Below are 22,812 nucleotides of genomic sequence, written 5' to 3' on the forward strand. Positions count from 1 at the left end.
CCAGTATTCTTCCAACATTTCTTGAAGTGTGAGCATCTATAGTGTCACACCTCAGCCAGGGGTATTTACATTTCCATTCCGAAACCAGAAACCATTTGCTGGAATGGTGCTTTACTGGCTTCGCATTCAATCCGAGCATGTGCTTTATAGGCCTGTGGCATTGCATCTAAGGGAATAATGAAACAATGAAATAAATATTGTTGTTTTATAGATGTCACACATTTATGAAAAGTATACATTTTTAAATAGAAGGATATATGGGTGTGTATTTTGAGCATTGTTTTCACTATTAGCATTTTCATTTTAGTAAGCGTCACAGCAAGACGGTTATGGTTCGAATCCAGGGTCGGCTGAGGTCTTTCTGTGTGGAGATTGCATGTTTGTGTTGGTTTTCTCCAGATTCTCCAGCTTCCTCCCACAGTCCAAAGACAAACTGTAGTTTCCTAAGGGCATTTTTGGACAGACCTGAGAAAAGCTGAATAGATAGCTCAGCTTTTGGTTTTCTGTGCCTATTTATTCTACTAACACTCTGTTTTTGTTGCCAGAAAATATGAAAAGCAGCGTTGGCACAAAGTGCTATGATCTGAATAGATTTGCACTGGACTGTGTAACTGAGAGAGCAGAAGAAAAAAACCGACATTTCATTTTTATGACAATGTCACTGATGGATAGTTCCCTGATAAGAGTGTGGTTGACTATAAAAAACAATCTGCTTACATTTTCCTCAGTTCCTCAGTGAAATAAATTATATTAACAATAATGTTAATATAATTTATTTCACTGAGGAGTAAGAAAGCATAAAGGGGCATGAAGGACAGTCATCCGCTACATAATGAGCACTTCTTCCTCTGACTCTGACTCTGGTGCAGAATTGTAAGCACCACTCTGATTGAGAGACACTGTAGCTGTGAAGTTTTTTTATCTTTTAATGTATGAAATTACTTTTCTTGCACCGTCTCCTGCATCTTAACTGTTGATAGTCCTTTATAATATGCCAATGTATCAGTCCCTCTGCCACCACAGCATCTGAGGCTGATTATATGATTTCTGCCAGCGATTATGACCAGATCCTAAAAAGATACCATTGGACCTCAAACTCAGGGGATGCACTGAAGAGTCAGAGATCCCACTATTATTAGACCTCTCTAATATTAGCGCCTGCATCTGTGCTGAAACAAAAGGGAATTAAAAACGTCACCTCTGAGTGGAATGAAGTGTTGATGCATAATGATGATGAATGTGTAAAAGGAGAATGGGAATGTGCTTTAAAATCGAATTCATTATGAGATATTTCCGTATGTGGTTTAGTGTTTATTTTTTCAAAGTATTGTTTTGGTTTTTTAATGTAAATCTCCTCCTGCAACACACTGCAAGTGGCACATATTTCTGTCCAGTGCGATAAGTCGTGTAAAGACAAATCCAGAAATCCAGTTTAATATCTAATATGACTGCTGAAATATTGGTCTTAACTAAGTGTGTATTGTTGTCATGGCTTAAATTTTAAACTTCAGCCAGCAGATATCCGTGACCTATTTCCTATTCCAACTTTTGTTCTTGTATTAATTTAAAAGTGGGTTGCCTGTCTCTATATAGTCATTGCCCCACATATGATAGAGAATGCAGTGTAGTGAATCTCCCTCATCACCGTCATGCCTTGATGAGGTTGGATGTTCATGAAAGAAGTTAACTGAATGTTTTTAATTCTCTCTCCTACAGGACAGAGGACTCTCTACCACAGAAGTGATGTCCTAGAGACGGTGGTGCTTGTCAACCCTTCAGAGGACACTGTTGTATCAGAGGTACATCAACATTCATATTCAGATGTATGGGACAAATCAGTGGACTGTATGTGTCAATACAATACATGATCTTCTAAGATCCCAAATGGATCCCGGTGGAAGAGATTCCTATGACCAATATTGCGCAGCAGGTGCAGTTCACTTTCTGTGGCACGAGCGCTCAGGCGCGACACTCAGACCATTGTAGAGCACACCAGGTGGCTGGTCAGCGCTGTATCTGTACCCTATATCTAACCCGATTCTCTATTAGATATTAATCACCAAATTCACCCAATATCCTTTTTGAGGAAGTATGAAACATTTTTTTTTTGTTTTGTGTACTATTGATAAATATTTCTTTGACACATTAAAGTGCATTTTCTTTTGTCAGTGACTTGTGTATTTGTCATTCTAATTCAGCATTCTTATATTTCCTTTAACTGTTGGTTGTCTCCCTCTCTCTTCTTCTGTTTGTGTCTCTGTCTCAGATCCAGTCTCTAGTCACAGACTCAGCAGGACACAAGCTTCTGGTCTTAAGTGGCCAGAGCTCAGATCACGGTGGCCTTCTCCTTCAAACCGGGGTATTCACCTACCAGAACATTTCACACGTTTTTACTGATCCTGGGGTGAGTCAAGTCCGTCGCCAAATTCTTGGGACGACATGATGAACGTTTTAAAGTTCATACTGTGAAATCATGTTTGTGGTTTAAAATAGTTCAATATGAAAGGATAAGTACATATTTTAATATATGTAAGTAATTTATTGGTTGGTCCATAGTTTTAAGGAGGAGGATTGCAAACACACAAGAGGAGCAATAATCAGAAAAAAACCTTTATACATTCTCAAATGAAATTGGTCGGTTGGTAATCTGGATCCACTGCTTTTGGAAGGAGAACCATTTTGGATATATAAATTGAACACATTCACCATGGAATGGACATTTAGATTCTAGGTTTTCTTACAGGCTAAAAATTTTTTTTATCTTGACAATAATAGCACGTTTGGAGGTTTTGTTGTTTTTTTCTATTTGACCACATGATGGTGCAACAATGAGAAAAGCAATAATAACAACGCAAAAGACACAGATGATGATTTGAATGCTGAATGATGTAATTATACTATCAGATGCTTTGTATTATGTTTATAAAGTGTTTTTCTGCTTATTACTGTTTGGCTCCTGATGAAGATGTAAACTTAAACGTTTGAGGCTTTAATTCAGCAGTATATTACATTACATTACATTTAGCTGACGCTTTTATCCAAAGCGACTTACAATAAGTGCATTCAACCATGAGGGTACAAACCTAGAACAACAAGAATCGAGAAAGTACAATTTCTTCAAAAAAGCAAAACTACAAAGTGCTATAAGTAAGTGCCATTTAAGTGCTACTAAATTGTTAGTTTAAAAATGTTATTCAAGGTATAGTCGGAAGAGGTGTGTTTTTAGTTTGCGGCGGAAGATGTGTAAACTTTCTGATGTCCGGATGTCATTGGGGAGCTCATTCCACCATTTAGGAGCCAGGACAGCAAACAGTCGTGATTTTGATGAGTGTTTAGCTTGCAGTAAGGGAGCAACAAGCCGATTGGCCGAAACAGAGCGGAGTGAACGGGCTGGGGTGTAACGTTTGACCATGTCCTGGATGTAGACTGGACCCGATCCGTTCGCAGCACGGTACGCAGGTACTAATGTTTTGAAACGGATGCGGGCAGCCACTGGTAACCAGTGAAGGGAGCGGAGGAGCGGAGTAGTGTGAGTGAATTTAGGTAGGTTAAAAACCAGTCGAGTATACTGTTGAATTAAACAAGGAGACAAGAGGAGCGCCTGTGTGCAATCCTCCTCATTCAAAGTGGTCAAAGGCTGCTAGAACCAGCTCAGATGTGATGGGGTTGAGGTGCTTCATCTTCTAAATGTTTGTTGGTCCCTTGACAAATAGAAACTGGTTCATATAGAAATGTGTCAAAAAGCAGAAGAATATTGCACAAAGAAAGACAGAAGGAGGGTTTTATTGATAATTTTTTTAATTAATCCAAGAAATTCCTTTGTTGTTGTTGTGAACACAATATGTTCCTGTCAGTATCCCTGATTGATGTGTCTGGGTGTGTCTCTCCTGCAGGTCAGTGAATTACTGGGCACAACAGCCCCCAAGCAGCGGGCTACACTCACTGTGTCCTGCCGCGGGGAGGTGGGCTGGACCTCCCTGGGACAGCAGCAGACCCTACAGGAGTTCCTGCAGTGTAAACTAAACCCTGAACCTGTTCTCCGCAAGATGGAGGGCATCACCGAGTTCACAGAGTACGTCTCTGAAACGGTCGATGTGCCTTTGCCTTTTGACCTCCTGGAGCCACCCACCTCTGGGGGCTTCCTGAAACTGTCCAAGCCATGCTGCTACATCTTTCCTGGCGGACGAGGAGACTCTGCTCTCTTTGCTGTGAATGGCTTCAACATCTTAGTGGATGGAGGCTCTGAACGAAAATCCTGCTTCTGGAAACTTGTCCGTCACTTGGACCGCATCGACTCAATTCTACTGACGCACATTGGCGCTGACAATCTCCCAGGTATCAATGGGCTTCTTCAGAGGAAGATAGCAGAACAGGAAGAGGAGCAGTCCCAAGGCTCCACCAACTACAGCGACTGGATGAAGAACCTGATCTCCCCTGAACTAGGCGTGGTCTTCTTCAATGTACCAGAGAAGCTTCGTATGCCAGAATCTAATCTCAAAGTAAAACGCAGCATCGAAGAGGCATCACTAACTCTACAGTACCTTAGCAAACTAGGAATCAAACCTGAACCTCTCTGTCGAGTGGTGAGCAACACTATTGAGCCCATTACTCTGTTCCACAAAATGGGTGTGGGCAGGTTAGACATGTATATTCTAAACCCTGTTAAAGACAGTAAAGAGATGCAGTTTCTAATGCAGAAGTGGGCTGGTAACAGCAAGGCCAAAACTGGTATTGTGCTGCCCAACGGGAAAGAGGGAGAAATATCTGTTCCCTACCTGACATCGATTACAGCCTTAGTCGTCTGGCTCCCTGCCAACCCTGCAGAAAAGATTGTCCGAGTGCTGTTCCCTGGGAATGCACCACAAAACAAGATCCTGGAGGGGCTGGAGAAATTAAAGCACCTTGACTTCTTGCGCTACCCTGTAGCCACACAAAAGGACATTGCCTCAGGAGCTCCTCCCTCTGTTATAAAACAAACCAAGTTAAAACAAAGAACAGACAGCAAGGAGAGTCTTAAATCCTCCCCGAAAACCACGGCAAAGGTTACAAAGAAAGAAACTGAAGGACAAGATGTTGTGTCAACAGCCACAGAGGTAAAGAGCGAGTCTGTGAAGGAAATTATATCAGAGAAAAAAGAAGAGAAAAAGCCAACTAAAACTATCAAATCTAAAACTGATGTTCCAGAAAAGAAGAAACTCTTGAAAGAAAAATCCTTAAAAAAGCACTCTAAGGAAAGGGTGTCAAAAATGGATGAGAAAAAGGACAAGGAAAAGAAAGAGATAAGGAAAATAAAGAAAGATGACTCAGCTAAAAAAGATGAGAAGAAAGATAGTAAATCCAAAGAGGACAAAAAGAAGGACACATCCAAACCTGAGCTGAGAAAAATTACAAAGCCTGACCTAAAACCACTGACACCAGAAGTAAGAAAGACATTACATAAAGCTAAAGTTTCGACTAAAGCCAAAACTGGGAAAGTTAAAGCAGCAAAGTCTGAACCTGCTGAACCCAAACCGCAGGAGCTGAAACCTGCAACAATCCAAGCTGAACCTAAAGAGAATGGAGCTGCTGAGGGCCTGTCTGCTCCCTCCCCACCCGAAGACCTCACCAAGGATTTCGAAGAACTGAAAAAAGCTGAGGTTGTACTTGTGTCAGCAGAACCACCAGAGAGTACTGAAGTTTCATCTGAGCAAACAGCACAAGAGAAGCAGGAAGCACAAGAAAATGTATCTGAGATTCCAGCTGGCACAAAGTCTCCTGAAAAGGAGGCAACAGCCCCAGAAGTGAAAGCTGAAATTGAGGACAAAGACAAGGAATTAACACAAGAAAGAGAATTAGAGGAGGCTCAAAAGTTTGAGGATGAGGGAGCAGCATCTCAGGATGAGGAAGAGGAAGAGGAGGAAGAAGAGGCCCCACCTGCCAAAAAGACAACAGAAGAGGAGGAGGAGGATATGGGAATAGGGGAAGAGGAGGATGAATCCAAATGGAAAGAGGCAAAGGATGATGGACTTGACAGGAAACATGAGCTTGAAGAAATGGAGAAATCAGAAACTCTCTCAGCTAAGGTTGTGACAAGAGAGGATCTGGAGATGACTCCACCCAAGGAGGAGGAAGAGGAGGAGGAGGAGGCAGGAGAGAAAGCTGAACTGGAGGAGGTGGAAGATTTAGATGTCATAGCAGATGAAGAGATCAATGTGAAACCTGAAGATGCGGTTGAAGAAGAAATGGTCACAGAAAGCAAAATTGCTGAAACCTCGACCACAGCTAAATATGAAGAAGAAGAGGAGGAAGGCTACTTGTCTCATGTTGGAGGGGCCACAGCTCCCATTACCTCGGTAGCTCAAGGGGCTGCTGCAGGTGAAGCCATGTCCTACATCCAAGATGAAACCATCCCTGGCTACTCTGAGACAGAGCAGACCATCTCTGACGAGGAGATTCATGAAGAGGCAGAGGAGAGGATACCACACCTCCAATATGATGTAGGTGCCTACGACATCTCTGTTCCAGATCAGACTGAATCATTCGTAAACATTCACGGCATGAGGGAGATGCAAGCTGCAGCTATGAGTGAAAAAGGGTTTATCCCAGCTGTGCAGGAACAAGTTTCTGTGTTCACAAACATCATGACCGCTCCTTTGGCCGAAGAGGAGCATGTGTCCTCTGCGACGTCAATCACAGAGTATGACAAAATGTCCTCCTTCCCTACTTCTATTGCTGAAGATCAATCTGTGGCATCTGTCACAGCACCTCAGGCTGATGAACCACCCAAAACATCGGATCCCCTGTCAAGCCCGACTGATGCTACACAAGGCAAAGAGCAGCCACTCTCTGCAGGAACTCTTTCACCACCTTCTTTGGAAGACGACAAACAACCCAGGTCTCCATCTGATGACGCACTGCCTCCTGCTGTAGAATTGAAGGCGCTGGATAAAGCTCATGATGCAGAGGAGGACGATGAGGAAGAAGATGAGGAGGATGAAGAAGACCAAACTCCTAATGTTGATATTTCACTTGAAAAACTCCAAGAGGGCTATGCTTCATCCCAAATATTACAGGATAAAGAGAGAGACATTGAAAAGCTAGCTGGCGCAGTGTCTCCTGTTTCAAAACCTACACAAGACATCAAACCAGTCCACCTGCCAGTCGAAGAGGAAAATATAGATGCAGTTTTACCGAAAGATATTTCATCTGTTGTTCCTACCAGACCTTTTGGATCGGACTCTGTGACCTCCGAGAGCGAGGAGCGTTGCTTCAGTCCCGATGACATAACTGTAAAAATGGCCTCACCTCCACACTCTGGTCCATCAAGTGCGGCTCCCTCTCCAATCCGTCAGTCCCCAGTGGAAGACAAGATAAAGGTTTTCCCTGGTTTGGAGTTGCAGAAGCCAGAAGAGCTCCTTGACATAGCAATTGAAGACAAAAATAAAAAGGAAGCTGAATCAGAAAAAGACACACAAAAAGCTGTTGACAAACAGATGGTAGATCAGCATCAAGTAGAAGCTGCAACATCCTTGGACAAAATATTTGACAAGGACCTTCAAAAGGTTCCGGAGATAAAGGAGACAGAAAAAGACACATCACCAGTGCAAAAAGATGAAGGCAAACAGACAGAAACAATCCCTGATGTTGCTGCATCTTTAACAGGCAGTCAGCCTCCAGTGTCAGAGAGAGACTCCTTCATCTCATTTGAACAACATGATAAAGATGGTGGTGTTGGACTCAAAGACAAAGAAACTAAAGTGCCTGTTTCAGGTAAATTGCCAGAGGGGGACAGTCATTTCATAGGTGATGATGATGATGGTGATGATGATGATGATCACGATGATCACGATGATCACGATGATCATGATGATCACGATGATAAATCTGCAGTTAAAACCATCAAGGTGGAGCATGAGAAAGAAAAGGACGACACCTCCGATGTCAAACAATTCAAGGATCAGGAGAAACACACATCTATCATTAAAGAAGATGTTTCCATCACTAAGTCTTTAATGGATGAAAAAGCAGAGAGAGAGGCAGTAACGGCCGACACATCTGATATTAAAAGTGTCAAAGAAGAGCAAACTGCAAAGGACACTGTCACCGTTGATAGACCCATTAAAGATGAGCCTCGACAAGACCACATTCCTGAAGTCAAAACTTGTAAAGCAGAAGAGATAAAAATAATTGCTTCTGAGGCCGAACAAGTTAAAGATGAGCAGAAGCAAAAAGAGGCAAAACAAGATGATGGTTTTGACTTTAAACCCAAAGGTGAGGTTAAGGAAACAGATGTTCAGAAGGACGATGTGTCTGATAGTAATATTTTGAAAGAAGAAGGGAAGAAAGAGGCAGATACATTTGATATTAGCTCTATAAAGGTTGAGGAAAAAGAGATAGAAAAGGCCAAGGCCACAGATATGAAGGAGCAAGAGGCAAAGAGGGATGATATGCCCATTATTGAGCCAAAAGATGAGGAGAAGAAAAAAGAGACAGAAACATCTGACATCAAGTTGATTGAAGATAAGAAACAGGAGAAAGAGAAGGAAAAGATCGATTTTTCTGTCGCCAAGCCCTTTACAGATGAGAAGAAGGAAAGCGAGAAAGAGTTGCATGACATCACTGTTACTAAACTCACCAAAGAAGAAATTATTGTTAAGGATGGCACATCTGCTGTTACCATGAAAGAAGAAAAGGAGCAGGAGATTTGTAAAGATGCTATCTCAACCGTTAGCCTCATCAAGGTCCAGGAAAAGGATGTGACAGTGAGTAAAGATGAGATTCTGGTTGCCAAGCCAACAACAGAGCAAGAAAAAGAGAAAGAGACAAGCAAAGATGATGTAGTTGATACTGCCGCGATAAAAGTTACCGAAGAAGAGGACAAAAATAAAATTTTAAGCAAGGAAGATGTACCTGCTGGTAAACCAACACTTGGAGAGGAAAGTAAAGATGATGCTGCTCACATCAAACTTATCACTATGGAGGAAGAGAAGTTATGTAAAGCTGATGATGATTTCTCTGCCACATCAACAAAGGTAGAAGCAAAGGAAACAGTTGAAGATGCTGTCAAACCAATCATAGGAGAAAAGGAGCAAGAGACGAGTAAAGATAAAGATGTCATTGCTGTCAAACTCGCTACGATGGAGGAAGAAGATGTAATAATTTCCACTGTCAAAACATCCGGGGACGAAACAAGCAAAAAGGCTGACATTTGTGCTGGCAAAACAGCAGAGGAAGAAAAAGAGAAAGCAGTGGATGAGGAGGAAACCTCTGAGCAAGGAGCAGTGACAATTCAGAAACACACATTACCAATTGAGGAAGAATTGTCTGAGATCAAACCCTCCATGGAGGAAGTGGGCAAATACAGTGCTGGTGTAACACCCCCCAAAGATGAGGAGAAGAAGACTGAGGTGAAAGAAGATACATCAGATGCAAAGCTTATCAAGGAAGACGTAAAAGAAACACCAAAAGAAGAAACCAAGGTGCAAGAAGAGGAAATGGAAAAAGAGAAAGAAAAGAGCAGTTTATCTGATTTGGTATCCATTAAAGAGCAGAAGGAAATGGATATTGATGATAAAAAAGAGGTGGACAAAATTGACATTCCTGACAAACAAATAATAACAGAGGCGGCTAAAGAGCAGGGTGACGTCTCTGACCACAAACCCATTTTGGAGGAACTTAAGCATAAGGAATCTGAAAAGGACATTGAGAAAGAGTCCGCTGAGCAGCCCGAGGATGTGAAGGAGAAAGAGCCATCTAAGGTTGAAACCATCGAGGAGGAAATGAAAGATGCACTCAAACAGGACAGTCGTGAAGCAGAATCCAGCAAACAGGAGACAGAACAGGAGATGTATACTTCAACATTTAGTGCCAAAGATGAGACAAAAGAAAAACATGATTATCTTTTTGAGTCAGAACCGAAGAAGGATGATACAAAAGAGGTCGATAAGACCTTGGAAGATGAGAAGACAAAAAAGGATGATATTTGTGACATTAGTGAACAGCACAAAACTTTTGGTGCTGCATCAATAGAAATGCAACAAGACCCTTCAGTAACCAAATCAAGCGAAGACCTGAAACCAGTGTCAGATTACATTTATGTGACTCCCCATTACATCCAGGAGGAGAAAAAGGAACAAGATAAAGAAGCAGAGGTCATTATTAGTCAAGAAGAGAAGATAGAAAAAGAAAAAGATGACACGCATGTTGCTGAACTGAGCAAAGAACAGAAAATGGAAAAAGAGCAAGAGAAAGATTATAGCTATGAGACTGAAGACAATAAAGATGAAAAGACCAGACCAGCAGAAGAAGAAAAGATGATTAAAGAAAAATATGTTGCTGACACAAAAATGGATGAGATCACAGAAAAAGAAAAGTTTGACTCCCCTGATGCAGATCAGACCAAAGAGGAGAAATGGGAGAGAGAGGAATTACAGGAAAAAGACAAGGACAAAACCATTAAACAACCTGCACAAACAGTATCAGGAGACGCAGTGACATCCAAGTCAGATTTCAAGCCGGTGTTTGTGGTTCAGTCCTCTGATGAAGACAGAGAAGACGAAGAGGAGGAAGACATCTGTATGGGAGGAGCTGGCTCTAGACCTTTGTCAGTGGAGCTAATGAAATCAGACCATGACATCTCCTCTGCAGATCTGCCTTCATACGAGACTGCACTGACAAGTGACCAAACTAAACCACGACCACCACAACAGATAACAGTGATCATTCCTACTCTCACAATGCAGGAGCCCTCTATTGACGAAGACGTCAAAGAGTCTGACAAAGAAGAATCCAGATTTCTACCTGAGGCAGACAAAGATGCTGTGAAAACAGACATCACACCTGCGCCTCTCGCTAAGCCTGAGTCCTCGTTTGATAGTGACACAAAGGAGGAGACGACCTTCATTCCAAAACAAGAACCAGTTTCTCATATCCCAGCTGCTAAAGCAGAACCAGTGTTAGACTTGACCGAGAAAGACCCTACGTTGTCAACAGTATCAAGCACAGACAGTCAAACCAGGAGCTGTACACTTTCGAGCACTGAGAGCCAGTCCAGTGTGGAGGAAATACCTGAACGAGAGAAACAGATTAAATCTCAGTTGAGTCCGGGAGTTAAAGCTACAGAAAAGACAAATCAACCTGAGAAACCAGGGAAGGAAGCAGAAAGGGAGATGGAAGGAGAACGAGAGGTGGCTTCTCCAGGATTTTCACGGCCTTGTGCATATTTTATGTTGGACAAAGAGGAGGCTGAGGATGCTGGACACACCGATGCTGTAAAACTAGACACTGCAAAAGTGGAGAGTGGCCAAAAAATAACCTCTGAGAAGGAGATAGGCAGTGGGGGCCTACAAGATGAAGAGCAAACCTTTGGTGCATCCAAGTATGATCCATATGAAAAGCCCATCCCAAAAGATCATGATCTAGACTCTAGAGAAGAGAGTGAAGTTTCTTTAGGTTTTGATCACACCTCAGATATTGACATTGATGATAACAGAAGAACAAGCCAGGCAGAGGCGGGAGGAGCCATGTTTCTCCTTGATGATCAGTACAAAGAAGAGCCTCTTTCATTTAGCAGAGTTGACTACAGCCCGGTGTCCCTCACAGAGAGTGAAAGGAGCAGTCACCATAGTCCAAGCACCTCCCCGAAATATGAAGACAGAGAGAAAGGCCAAGAGGAGGAGAGTGAGAGAGAGGAAAGACCAGATACTCCTTATGTTGACAAGAGCTTTTCAACCATAGACCTACAGGACAACAAAATGTCCCAAGCTGCTGAGTTTTATTCTTTCACTCCAAAAGAGGACAAACCGGAGAAATCTGAGAAAGAGAAAGAGGAAGGTGCTGCAGCAGCAATTCAACCTGGGGCAACAGGAGGAAGTGCAGCTACAGCTGTTCAATCGGCAGGCTTACCATTAAGACAAGAAGTACCCTCTCATTCATTGAAGGAGTCAGATCTTGGTACCCAAGCTTCAGCTCCTCCTGTAGCCTTTGGAGAATTCACAGAGAGGGAAAAATCCGCTGAGTCACTGAAAGTGAAAATCATGTCCTCTAATCATGAAAGAGAAGGCTCACCATCCGGTCGGCACTCACCAGCAGAAAAAGACATTTTACCTCAACTCTCACCTTTGGAGAGAATGGAAACATCCGCTGACTCAAGGGCTGCCCCTGCTACCACGTTTTTAGGACATGGAATAGACGATAATGTTCTTGCCTCTGATAACAGTCAAATTAGCAGCTCTGCCACTTGTAGATCCACGTTAGACCTCTCTGAGGGAAAGGAGAGCCTGATAGATAAACGGCTACTTGTAGAGGGGGAAGATTTTGATGATGATGATGATGATGATGAAGATGAAGATGAGGAGGAAGAAGAAGAAGAGGAAGAGGAGTTAAGTGATGTAGATATGGAAAAGGGTGCAAGAGAGCAGTCTGAAAAAGAAATATGCAGATGCAGTCCTGATGGTAGTGCCAAGTTAGCAGAAACAGAGGACTCAAATAAAAAATCTCAGTTGCCTGAATCAAGCTCCCTTAAGGAGGAAACCATGTGTAAACCAACACCTGATGGTGCCTCAGCTTCCAAAGTCATAGAGACAGACAAGCAGGATGCAAGTGAAAAAACACCATCTCCTGACACGAAACCAGTCAAAGAAGAGGATAGATCTGGTGATACAGCTACATCCAAACCTCCAGAGACAAAGAGTGAAGATGCAGCCAAAACATCTCCGTCACAGGGCCCCAGTGCTCATAAAATGGATGAAATCAGTTTTGCTACACCTGCTGCCCCAAAACTTACTGAAACAAAGAAAACAGATGATCCAGACAAAAAGCATTTATCCCCCGAACCAATCACAAAGAGAAGGTTGTCATCGTCAGAGGACATAACCTTCTCTGAAGTACTCGAGTCTTCTCCAAGCTTTATGTCAAAGGAAACTTGTCAATCAAAGTCCACAAGCAGCTCGACAGGCATCTCTTTGCAAACTGATCATTCAGAGCCCAAGCCTTCATCTAGTCCCCCCCCTCCGCTAACAAGCAGTTATGCTGATATCGGACAGAGCAGATCTGGAGGTTATTCTGAGCATTTGCACAGTGAGCACAGTCAAGCAGTACAGAAAGACGATAAGACACAAACACACAAGTTCTCAGATGACTTGTGTGTATCAAGAGACATCCAAGAACAAAGTCCAGATGAGAGGCAGACCTCAGATATCACCGCGAAACATGAGGAAACTACCTCATCAGCTTGCACATACAGCACATTAACATATTCTGCCACAACATACTCTTCCACATCTTATAGTTACTCGTCCTCAGCCTCAACTGTTGCCCCTGTTGCCCCTGTTAGCAAACAGCTTGGAGACAAAGTGGAAACTTTCACTACAATATCGAGCTCTGAAGTACCTCTACTCAAAGAGGAGCCTTCCTTCACGAAAGCATCTACAAGCTCCTGCTTTGGAGGATTTCAGAGAGATGAGTACATGGAGGTGACAATGAAACCTACAACAAAAGTGTCTTTACTCAGTCAGGTTGAAGAGACCACACCATCGTCTCCAGTCCAGTCTGCCACTGCCAAACAGACTGATGATCATATCGACTCTGCAAAGCCTGAAAGTCAAGTCACTGATAGTTTTTATACGCTAGAAACAAAGATTACAACATCCACCACAGTACCATCTCCACAGTGTGCTGAACCGGTGAAGATGTCAGAGAGCTTATCCACATTAGAGGCTCGCTTTGACTGCTCTCCCCTCCAAAGGGCTGACTCCTCTGACAGGGGGTCCCAGGGGTCAGCAGACGATGAGGAGCCTGATACACTTGAAATTGAGGACAGCACCCTACCATGTCGTATTGAATGTCAAAAAATCAAAGTGGCTGAGCAAAAAGAGACTTTTTCATCAATAACGGAGTCAAGCGTGGTAGAAAGCACCACACACTCCGCAGAGACTAAGACTGTCACAATCACCTCTACAACTGTTGTGTCTAAACCTGAAGTGGTGTCGTCAACCCATCAGACAGCCTCTGTAACTCTACTGAGTGATAGTGGAGCCAGCAAAACCGCATGTGCCATAACAGAAGTGTTCAAGACAGAAAAGGATAAAGAGAAAAGTGAGGAAAAATCTGAGTCAAAAGAGGAAAAAAGAAATGGAGCTATTACATTTGTGAAGGAGGATGCCAAGGTTAGAGTAGGAGAAACAAGTGATGGAGATCCAAAGACTGAGCAGAAAAAAGAGGAAAAGAAAGTAGAAGTAAAGACATCTAAAGACAGCACAGAAGAGAAGAATGCTACAGCTGATACAAAGATGTGTGAAAAAGCAGATGGTGGGGAGGAACGAGAGGCAGAAAGAGGAGAGGAGAGAAGCCTGTTGGATAAACCACCAGAGAGATTAGAAATTAGAAGAAAGAGTAGTATATCTGATTGGGAGCTACTACAGAAGCCTGATGACTGCCCAAGTGCCCCTCCTCCAGGATATGGTGATGATGATGATGATGAGGAAGAGGAGGTAAAGGAAGAGATGGAATGGATGGCCAGTGCCCACAGTACCTCTATATCCTCTTCAAAGGATTCTCATTACACAGAACCATCGAGTGAAGGAGCTATTAAGACTGATCGTCCCACAGACTTGAACACCGGTGCCACCTCCTTCTCTGCCTCCCCTCCAGGTTACTCCTCATGTGAGTATAAACATCGCAAAGGAGAACTCTCTCCATCGTTCATCAACCCCAGTCCTCATCAGCTCTCCAGTGACGAGGGCGAGGAGGACGGCTGCAGTGACCACTGCCAAGACGGGGACGAGGATGATCAAGAGCAGCACTCTGTGAAAAGGAGGTCGACCAAGCAGAGGCACCACCACACTCCGAGTTCCCAAGGAGACACTGGTCAGGGGGCAAATCTTTCTGGGCCCATGTCATCTGGTTTGGCTGTGACGTTAGCTGGAGAGGAAACCCCTCCCACATCAGCGAGCGAATCGCTGTCATCACAGTCGGACTCAGACGTCCCTCCAGAAACTGAGGAATGTCCATCCATAACAGCTGAAGGAAATCTGGACTCAGACGAAGATGCTGAACATCTGCCTGTGGACAAATCATCTGCATCTGGAGCTGGAGGAAGTCACCATCCTCCATCACCACGATCTGCTCAGAGGAGTCATGATCCCCTCCCCACTCCAATGAAGGACCCTCTTCCTCATCCTCCCCACCCAGATGTGTGCATGGTGGATCCAGAGGCTCTTCTTAACGACCACAGCAGCACAGAGAAGCTTCTCAAGAAGGAGCACAAGACCACCAAGGGCCTCAGAAAGGGTAAACCCAAGTCAGCCTCTCCTGCTCGTAAGGGAGAAGTCAGGAAGAGGTCCTCTACTCCAGTGAAGCAGGCTAAGGACTCTGCGTCACCACGATCATCCTCCCTCAGGAGGAAGGACACAGAGCGAAGCTCCAGGCTGATCAAGATGTCTGAGAGTCAAGGCTCCAGGACCGAGGTCCACAATCCAGGGAAAGGCTTGGTCAATGGTGTCAAGAGCAGTTCAGGTGGGTAACAGGCTGTAAAAACAACTTAACATTAACCTACCTTCCAACCAATTCCTGGTCTGATTCAAAGTGGTTCCACACCAGTATTTAACTAGAAAAATAGATTTAATTTGAAACAGGACTTATAATTGAGCCTTATATGATCAAGAACTGTGTACACTGAATTAAAGGTTACTGCACTTTTGTTCCCTTCATCGTATCATTTTCATATGTTTATGTAAATTAAACTTAATAACCTCTATTGAATTTTGTCTAAAAATGTTTTGTTAGATATCTCCTCAACAAATATCATCGGCAGTCAGGGATAATAGAGGGTGGAATTTCCAGTATGATGGATCATCTTTTTAATGCCAGAAAAAGCTTGATAATCTATAAATAGTAAAAAATTAAGTTCAAATTAGGTAAAACCTATAAATCTGATTGAATTTAGGCCATTAGCCACTAAAATGAAAAAATCCAATTATGTATTTTTTATTATATAACTTGTTTTTGTATGTGATCAAGCTCCTAAACTTACACAATCACAACATGTGTTTAATTCACATAAATAGATAGTACTTGTTGATGTGCTTTTTACAATACATTTTAAGTACTATTATTATACTCCAATGTCTTTTTATATCCGTGTTCCCATCCAGTTAACAACTCACAGAAAACAAGTTCAGCCGTCCCCACTGGACCACCTGTCTATGTTGATCTGGCCTACGTGCCTAACCACTGCAGTGCAAAGAATGTGGACCAGGAATTCTTCAAGAGAGTTCGGGCTTCTTACTATGTGGTGAGCGGGAACGACCCGGGCAGTGGAGAGCCAAGTCGTGGGGTCCTGGACGCCTTGCTGGAGGGCAAGGCTCAGTGGGGCTCCAATTTACAGGTGTTTAATTATTTTCTATCTCTATCTGTCTATCTACTCTGCCATTTTTATTATATGCTCTGCACAAATGTGTGTTTAATTCTAAAAAAAATCATATCCACAGTATTGGCTCCTTTTTACGATTGAGTAGTAGGGTGTGATCATGTACATCCAGCAATGTAAGGTGGAATCTCTGTTTACTTCTTCTCGTCTAACTATGAGCAACGACACCAGTAGCGTCACACACACTTTAGCGTCAGGACAGAGATTTTGTATGAAGTAGAGAGCTTCTCGCTTCTGGAGTTTCTTGATGGCCAAGACCATGTCGTCCAATAGCTGCAGGCTCCAGCTACATCAAATAGTTACTGTACAGACATGAGAATGGAGTCAATCTTCTCGTCTAACTCCCCCCAAAAAAGCCAAAATGTTTTTCTTTGATTCCTTCAATGCCCTTTCCTGAAGTTAGTGTCACCTGTTATCTCTCCTTGTGTCCCCGTCAGGTGACTCTGATCCCAACCCACGACACGGAGGTGACCCGGGAGTGGTACCAGCAGACCCACGAGAGGCAGCAGGACCTGAACATCATGGTTCTGGCCTCCAGCAGCACCGTAGTCATGCAGGACGAGTCCTTCCCCGCCTGCAAGATTGAATTCTGAGCTTCATGAGCCCTGTTTGTTTGTTTTCGTCAGTGAGTTAAATGCCTGCCCTAACACACGTCTCAAACTAGGACTAAGAGTTGTAGTAAAAAAGTTAAATCATCCAGGAAATAGACAAACATCATCATCATCCTACAAATATATTAATATTAATTATAATCAAGAAAATTCTATGTTTCCCATGTGGAAAATCTCCTATTAAATGGCCAAAAAAATGCCAAAACATGAGTCCTTACTAATTAACTTTACCAAAATATCTCCCAAATAATCTCAAACCATCAATAGTTGCTTTAGATTATACGCAGAGTGCACAGACAAAAAATGTTCTCTTTGATTTCCATCTGTGCACATGACAAAACTCATCCGTTGCTCTTCTGCTCGCACTACACTAGTGTTTGGATAAACTCAATAACGACAAAAATCAATGTTATGTTTCAAGAAAAGAAAGAAAAAAAACAAAATGTTCCTTCTTGTCATTTGTGCTGAAGTTTTAGAAGGTGTCTGAAGTTGCCACCCTTTGAAATGTTTCTTCTCGGCTTTCACAGCTTCGCTGGTGCATGATGCTTGTGTTTTAGCTCGGAGTCTTTCAGAGACACATGCTTAGGGTTAATGTTTCATTTAGCCAGTGCTCAAGCGTGGACTGCAGTATAGCGTAGATAGGCTTCTACACTGTTTGGCCATCTATGCTAAAGTGAATCCAACAGGCGGAAGGCAAGAGGACAATGTTTTTACACTATTCATATCTCTGCTTCTTATCATGGTCTTTGTTGGTTGTATGTACTCCAGTATACATAATATGATATATACATAAATGTTTGTATATCAATACAGAGGTTATTTATTTTGTGATGATGAAGCAAATTAGGACCCTGAGGTGAATGCAGGGTTTTGGATCGTGCATTTGATAAATTTTAATGAATATTTCCTTCATTTCCTCCTGTTCAACTACATTTTCTTGTCCCTGTCAAAATCACAAAGCGGTGGAAAAAACAAGCAGTGACCTGTGACAAATGTAGCAAAGAAAGCTTGTCTGTTCATCCCTTTGGAGGGAACAATGCTAGGACCTGCAATATCTGTGTGTACTGTTGGTTTTATTTTTCAGGAGAACATCTGTGTTTAATATGTTACAGGGGGCTTCTTTGATGTGCCTTTAGCTTGTGGTTTTGGAGGGAGCAAAATATTTCAAGGACATTTGGAAGCAGACCAAGAAACCAGGGTATATCGAGTACAGGACTTTTAAACAGAGGACCAATCAACTCATATAGTACAAATACAAACAGTATCCACACCAAGGATAGTAAACCGTTGGCACTATGTAATCCAATTCTTAACTCCACATCCTGAAATGCCATTTTGGAAAATTTCCAAAGCAACATGAATGTCGTCAAGCAAGGTATTGCACCAAATACGAGCGCACTTTTCTGAGGAGGGAGAGGAGGGTTTAGACTTCAATGGTTTGTTTAAAGTTGAAGCACAGAGAGTTAGTGTAGCAGCAGAAGTTAACTTTTTACTGTCATATGACATAATGTACGAGTCGTTCCTCCAAACTGAGCTCGCTGCTCTTGAAGGACGACATCTCTAATACAAAGCGATGACCTAATATTAATCCCAGAGTATTATTTATAGAACGAGCATGAATGTGATAATTATGATTGTACTGGATATGAAGTAGGAATGCTGTAGAAGTAGTTCTGTACGTGTGAGAGCATACGATGCACACTGAGTAGCTGTTTTTATAAACACAGCACGGTTCGTTTTCTGTAGGTTGTATTGCGAGTGACTTTCTTCTGTGGGTTCAGTGTGAAAGGTCTTTCTGCTTGTTCACTGCCCAATTAGCTCATATTCAATTCACATGAATTTTTCAGATTTACATTTTAAAACATCAAGCTCTGGTTTCATTTTCTGAGGCTCGAGGAGGGGCCAGGCTGGGTGAAGCAGGGCAGGCTTGGATTTCCAGACAGGACTTTGTTGGAGCTGTTGACGACAGCTCGTCAGGATGTTGCCAACTAAAAGCAGAGAGGATCCTCTGCTCGCACAGTTTAACTTCACCCGGTTCTCTGACTCAAAAAATGGAAGAACTTTCTTGAGAAGGATTGAGCATCTTGTTAACTTGTACAAGCCTGCATAGGATCAGTGCCAATTTCTTTTTGCCGTAAAACTCACAACACAAGCATTACTTTTTTATACCTCATCTTCCAAAGCCTCTGTGCTTTGCTCTGCCTGGCCTGCACTTTTTCTTTCAAATCAAAGATAGATCATTTTTTCTTTTAGTATAATACTTCACAATTATGCACTTTGCAAGCCTTGATATGCATCTCATTCTTTGGGATGTTTTAGAGGCTTCTTCATTTTAGCTGTAGTTTATACAGCTGGGTACTCACTCACACGTACAGACATATTTTACGGCACGGTCACACATACACGAACGTAGGCAAACATTGTGGGTCAAAGTAAACCAAAGCTGATCTCCACGTGAAGCCACGCTGCGAATTTGCTTCGCTATAGGCAGCAAAAGTTTTATTCACCACTGCTACATTCACGTATGATTGACCGTGCCCTTAGTCTGGAGGGAGTTAATTAGCGTAAGTGCACACGTGACGTGCACCCAGTGAAAGTTCAAAATTACTCCCTGTTACTTAGAAACCCAAATGTTTGTGAAACGATCAAGCAAAAAGTCCTTTCCACCCTTTTATTCGCTGCTGAATGGAAACGTATCCAAAAACAGGGAGAAGCTTTTGACGTATGGGTCAGATGTTGTGGATGCTCTGATGCGTCGTACTGTCTTTCAGTGATGTTTTTAAGTTGGCAGATTCCAAATACTTGGTCTTGAGATGCTCAACGCTGTGAATCACTCAGTAATGAAACTGTAAAACTATACAGAAGCTGAATGCACTATACAGGAGATATATTTTTCTGAATGTAGAGTTGGTACTACCTTATGAATGCTGCTGGATCAAAACAATAGACAAAAAACTAATAAAAACAAAAAAATATAAATAAAATACTCGCACCAACTTAGACAGAAATCAATTTAAAGGGAGCACAAAGGGGGGGTGGGGAGATACTATTTTCTGTTTTGGCAAATTGTCATCTCAGTAATAGTTCTTCTCCGAAGTAGGAGAAAACGACAGATTTTTCAACAGAGATCCCATAACAAACGTATATTAACAATAACCATGCAGCTGAAACTTTTCCCTTTCCTGAATATGACTTGAAAAACATGCAGATTCAAAAACTATCAATAAAATCAAACAAATTCTACATGTACACTGATGTACTGTGCATGGAAGTGTACACAAGACGCTCTGGAAAGAACACGTGAAAGATATAACAACTATCCATCTTGTGAAACGTGTTCATTTTAGCTGACTTTAGTGACAGTATACAATCAACACTGCTTACTGTTCTATAAACCAAGGAATATATTCAAAACGCTGACAAGATACAGAATGAAAAAAAAATGTGCATCTTTCTGTTCAATGTCATGAAGATATTATTTGATCACAATACTGTATCATCCGTCCATCTAATCTTTCTGCATGTGATTTATTTAGTTATAATCCTGAATGTAATTGTTTAACATGGAAATAATAACAAAAAATATGATGCTATTTTAAAGAGGTATATTTGAAAAAAGCTAATTGTCTTAACTGGTACTGAAATGACTTACAGTAATATAATACTGGGCTGTGCTTTCATTGTTTGCCCTATTAACATGTTGCTAAGAAGACGCTGTATTGGTAGTTCTGTTTTATTCTCTCTATCTCTCTCTCTTTTCTTTTTGCATTGTATTAATCTTACTTCTGTTTTTCTTCCTCAGCGCAATATTCAATATCTCTCTGTCTCTTTAAATCTAACTGGTTAAACTAGAACTACTGCAGATTCATTGTAAAAGGGAAACAGCCTGGTGATCATCAATTAAAGTACATTTAAATCTGAATGTGTTGTGGGTTTTCATTTTACATCTTTTAAATACACAACGGGGTAAAAGGTCTAACTCCATTTTCCCAAGTGCGGCTCGGAGAGAAAAAAAGTATAGGATATAGAATAAAAGCAAATTCCCTTTATTCATATGGAACACCTGCTGTCACCTGACTAATAGAGATATAATTGTAAGAGAGGAGTATTTGAGCATCTTTAAGTTCAGTCACACACTAGCTTTATTAAAGTGTAGTTTCAATCTATACATCTTCCACACTAAACCTTTAAATATGATGATTTTAATTTGTGTTTCTGCAACAAGCCTGTTTTTCATTGCACTGATAAAAAGTGAATAAACTATAATATGAGCTGGTTCAATTATTTATCTGTAATGAGACAGAACTGCAGTCTAAAGCGAATTTCAGCACTTAATCGAGAAACCAATTCTAGTTCATTGCTAAATGAACGAACTCTCGACTGTTTTTTTTTTTTCATTCTATTGCTTCATTTGGTCGTTGTCATTAACTCTGATTGGTTCTAGCTGGTGAACAAACAACCCTTTGCCTCTGTTCCAGGAAACAGTGACTCATCAATAATTTAGTTTTAATTGGCCCCGACTGCATCTTCAGTGTATGACAAGATAAAGAAAATAAAAGTACTCTTTCCAAGACAAAACACCTAAATGAAAGATGCACGGTAAAATACCTGGCTGAAAAATATAAATTTTAGCCATGCCACAACTATGGTCCAGAATAACAAAAATTGGTTGAATTATCATGATATTTGGTCCCGACATTCATTGTCCCCTGAGGATGAACTGCTCTACTCTTCCTCTAAAAATCCATTTAACAGCATAATTTGTTCAAACGTTTGTCCAACACTTTGATTTATGAGAAAGTACCTGCATAACGTATAACTCAAGTTAGTGTAGCAGATGTGACTTGGACAAGATTAGCACCAAACAAATAGATGAACAGACAACTTGTATTATGTCATGTATTCATAGCACTTCATTACCAAGTGAAACAGCTACAAACAAACGAGTAACGTGCCTTTACATTAATGGTTTGTACTAGTGTTAATATTTAATTTTAATGTAATGTGGTGGCACATTATTCTGTCAAGTTTGCTGACATGTCACAAAGCAGGAAATATTGTTGGTGTACAGTAAGTCATTCCTGATATTTCAGACTCTGAATTACAGTAAGTCATACAGCGTTTTCATTATGAACTTGCTGATGTCAGCCTTTAGCTTTAGGATGCTTGAGAACAGCCGCACTGGGCCGCTAGCATGACTTTACACACTTAGATCAGTTAATGAATAAATGTGGTGGAGGAAATTAGACAGAAATTTGGTTTCATGTGACCTTTCCTTTATTCTAATCTCACTAATCTTGTCGATCGAAGTTTTTATAAGTCTTACCTTATTACTTAATTTGCACTAATACAAAAACTGTAAATAGTCTTTAAACTGTACAACTTATCTAATATTACCCAGGAGTCTTATTCTGTATAGTCCAAAACATACATTAAATGCTTTTGAGTTAAAAATCGTACCTTTATAGGTAGGACATGGTATGTGGGACATTATGTAGTCATCTGTTCTTTTGAACACAATAACTAAAGAACCATACATACAAAAGTATAGTAGAAAATTCATACTTACACCACGGGTACCCCAAATGGAGCAGATGATCGGATTTGGAGATTGCACTTTAGAGATCCTTTCTGCATACATTTCCCAGAAACGGCCATAACTCCCTCACACTCTAAGCTAAGAATTTCAAATTGACAAATTGCAAATACATACATGCTGTTGTCAAAATCTTTGATAAAAAGCGTATTGGTGAACTAATTGGAGAAAGATGATTTATCCTATTTTTAAAGACTTGA

The 22,812-nt window shown here is 41.5% G+C and overlaps 1 protein-coding gene across 1 annotated transcript; it reads left to right on the plus strand.

The window, feature by feature from the left end:
• The first annotated feature begins 1,721 nt into the window (after positions 1-1,721).
• On the plus strand, positions 1,722-20,938 carry LOC118109920 (microtubule-associated protein 1A). Its single transcript, XM_047339956.1, has 5 exons — positions 1,722-1,799; positions 2,267-2,404; positions 3,894-15,492; positions 16,131-16,363; positions 16,843-20,938. Exons 3-5 carry the CDS (start codon positions 4,047-4,049, stop codon positions 16,996-16,998), a joined length of 11,835 nt encoding a protein of 3,944 aa, XP_047195912.1. The 5' UTR covers positions 1,722-1,799; positions 2,267-2,404; positions 3,894-4,046; the 3' UTR covers positions 16,999-20,938.
• Positions 20,939-22,812: the final 1,874 nt, after the last annotated feature.

Source organism: Hippoglossus stenolepis, chromosome 5 (genome assembly GCF_022539355.2).
Source record: "Hippoglossus stenolepis isolate QCI-W04-F060 chromosome 5, HSTE1.2, whole genome shotgun sequence".
In the NCBI taxonomy this organism is placed as follows: domain Eukaryota; kingdom Metazoa; phylum Chordata; class Actinopteri; order Pleuronectiformes; family Pleuronectidae; genus Hippoglossus; species Hippoglossus stenolepis.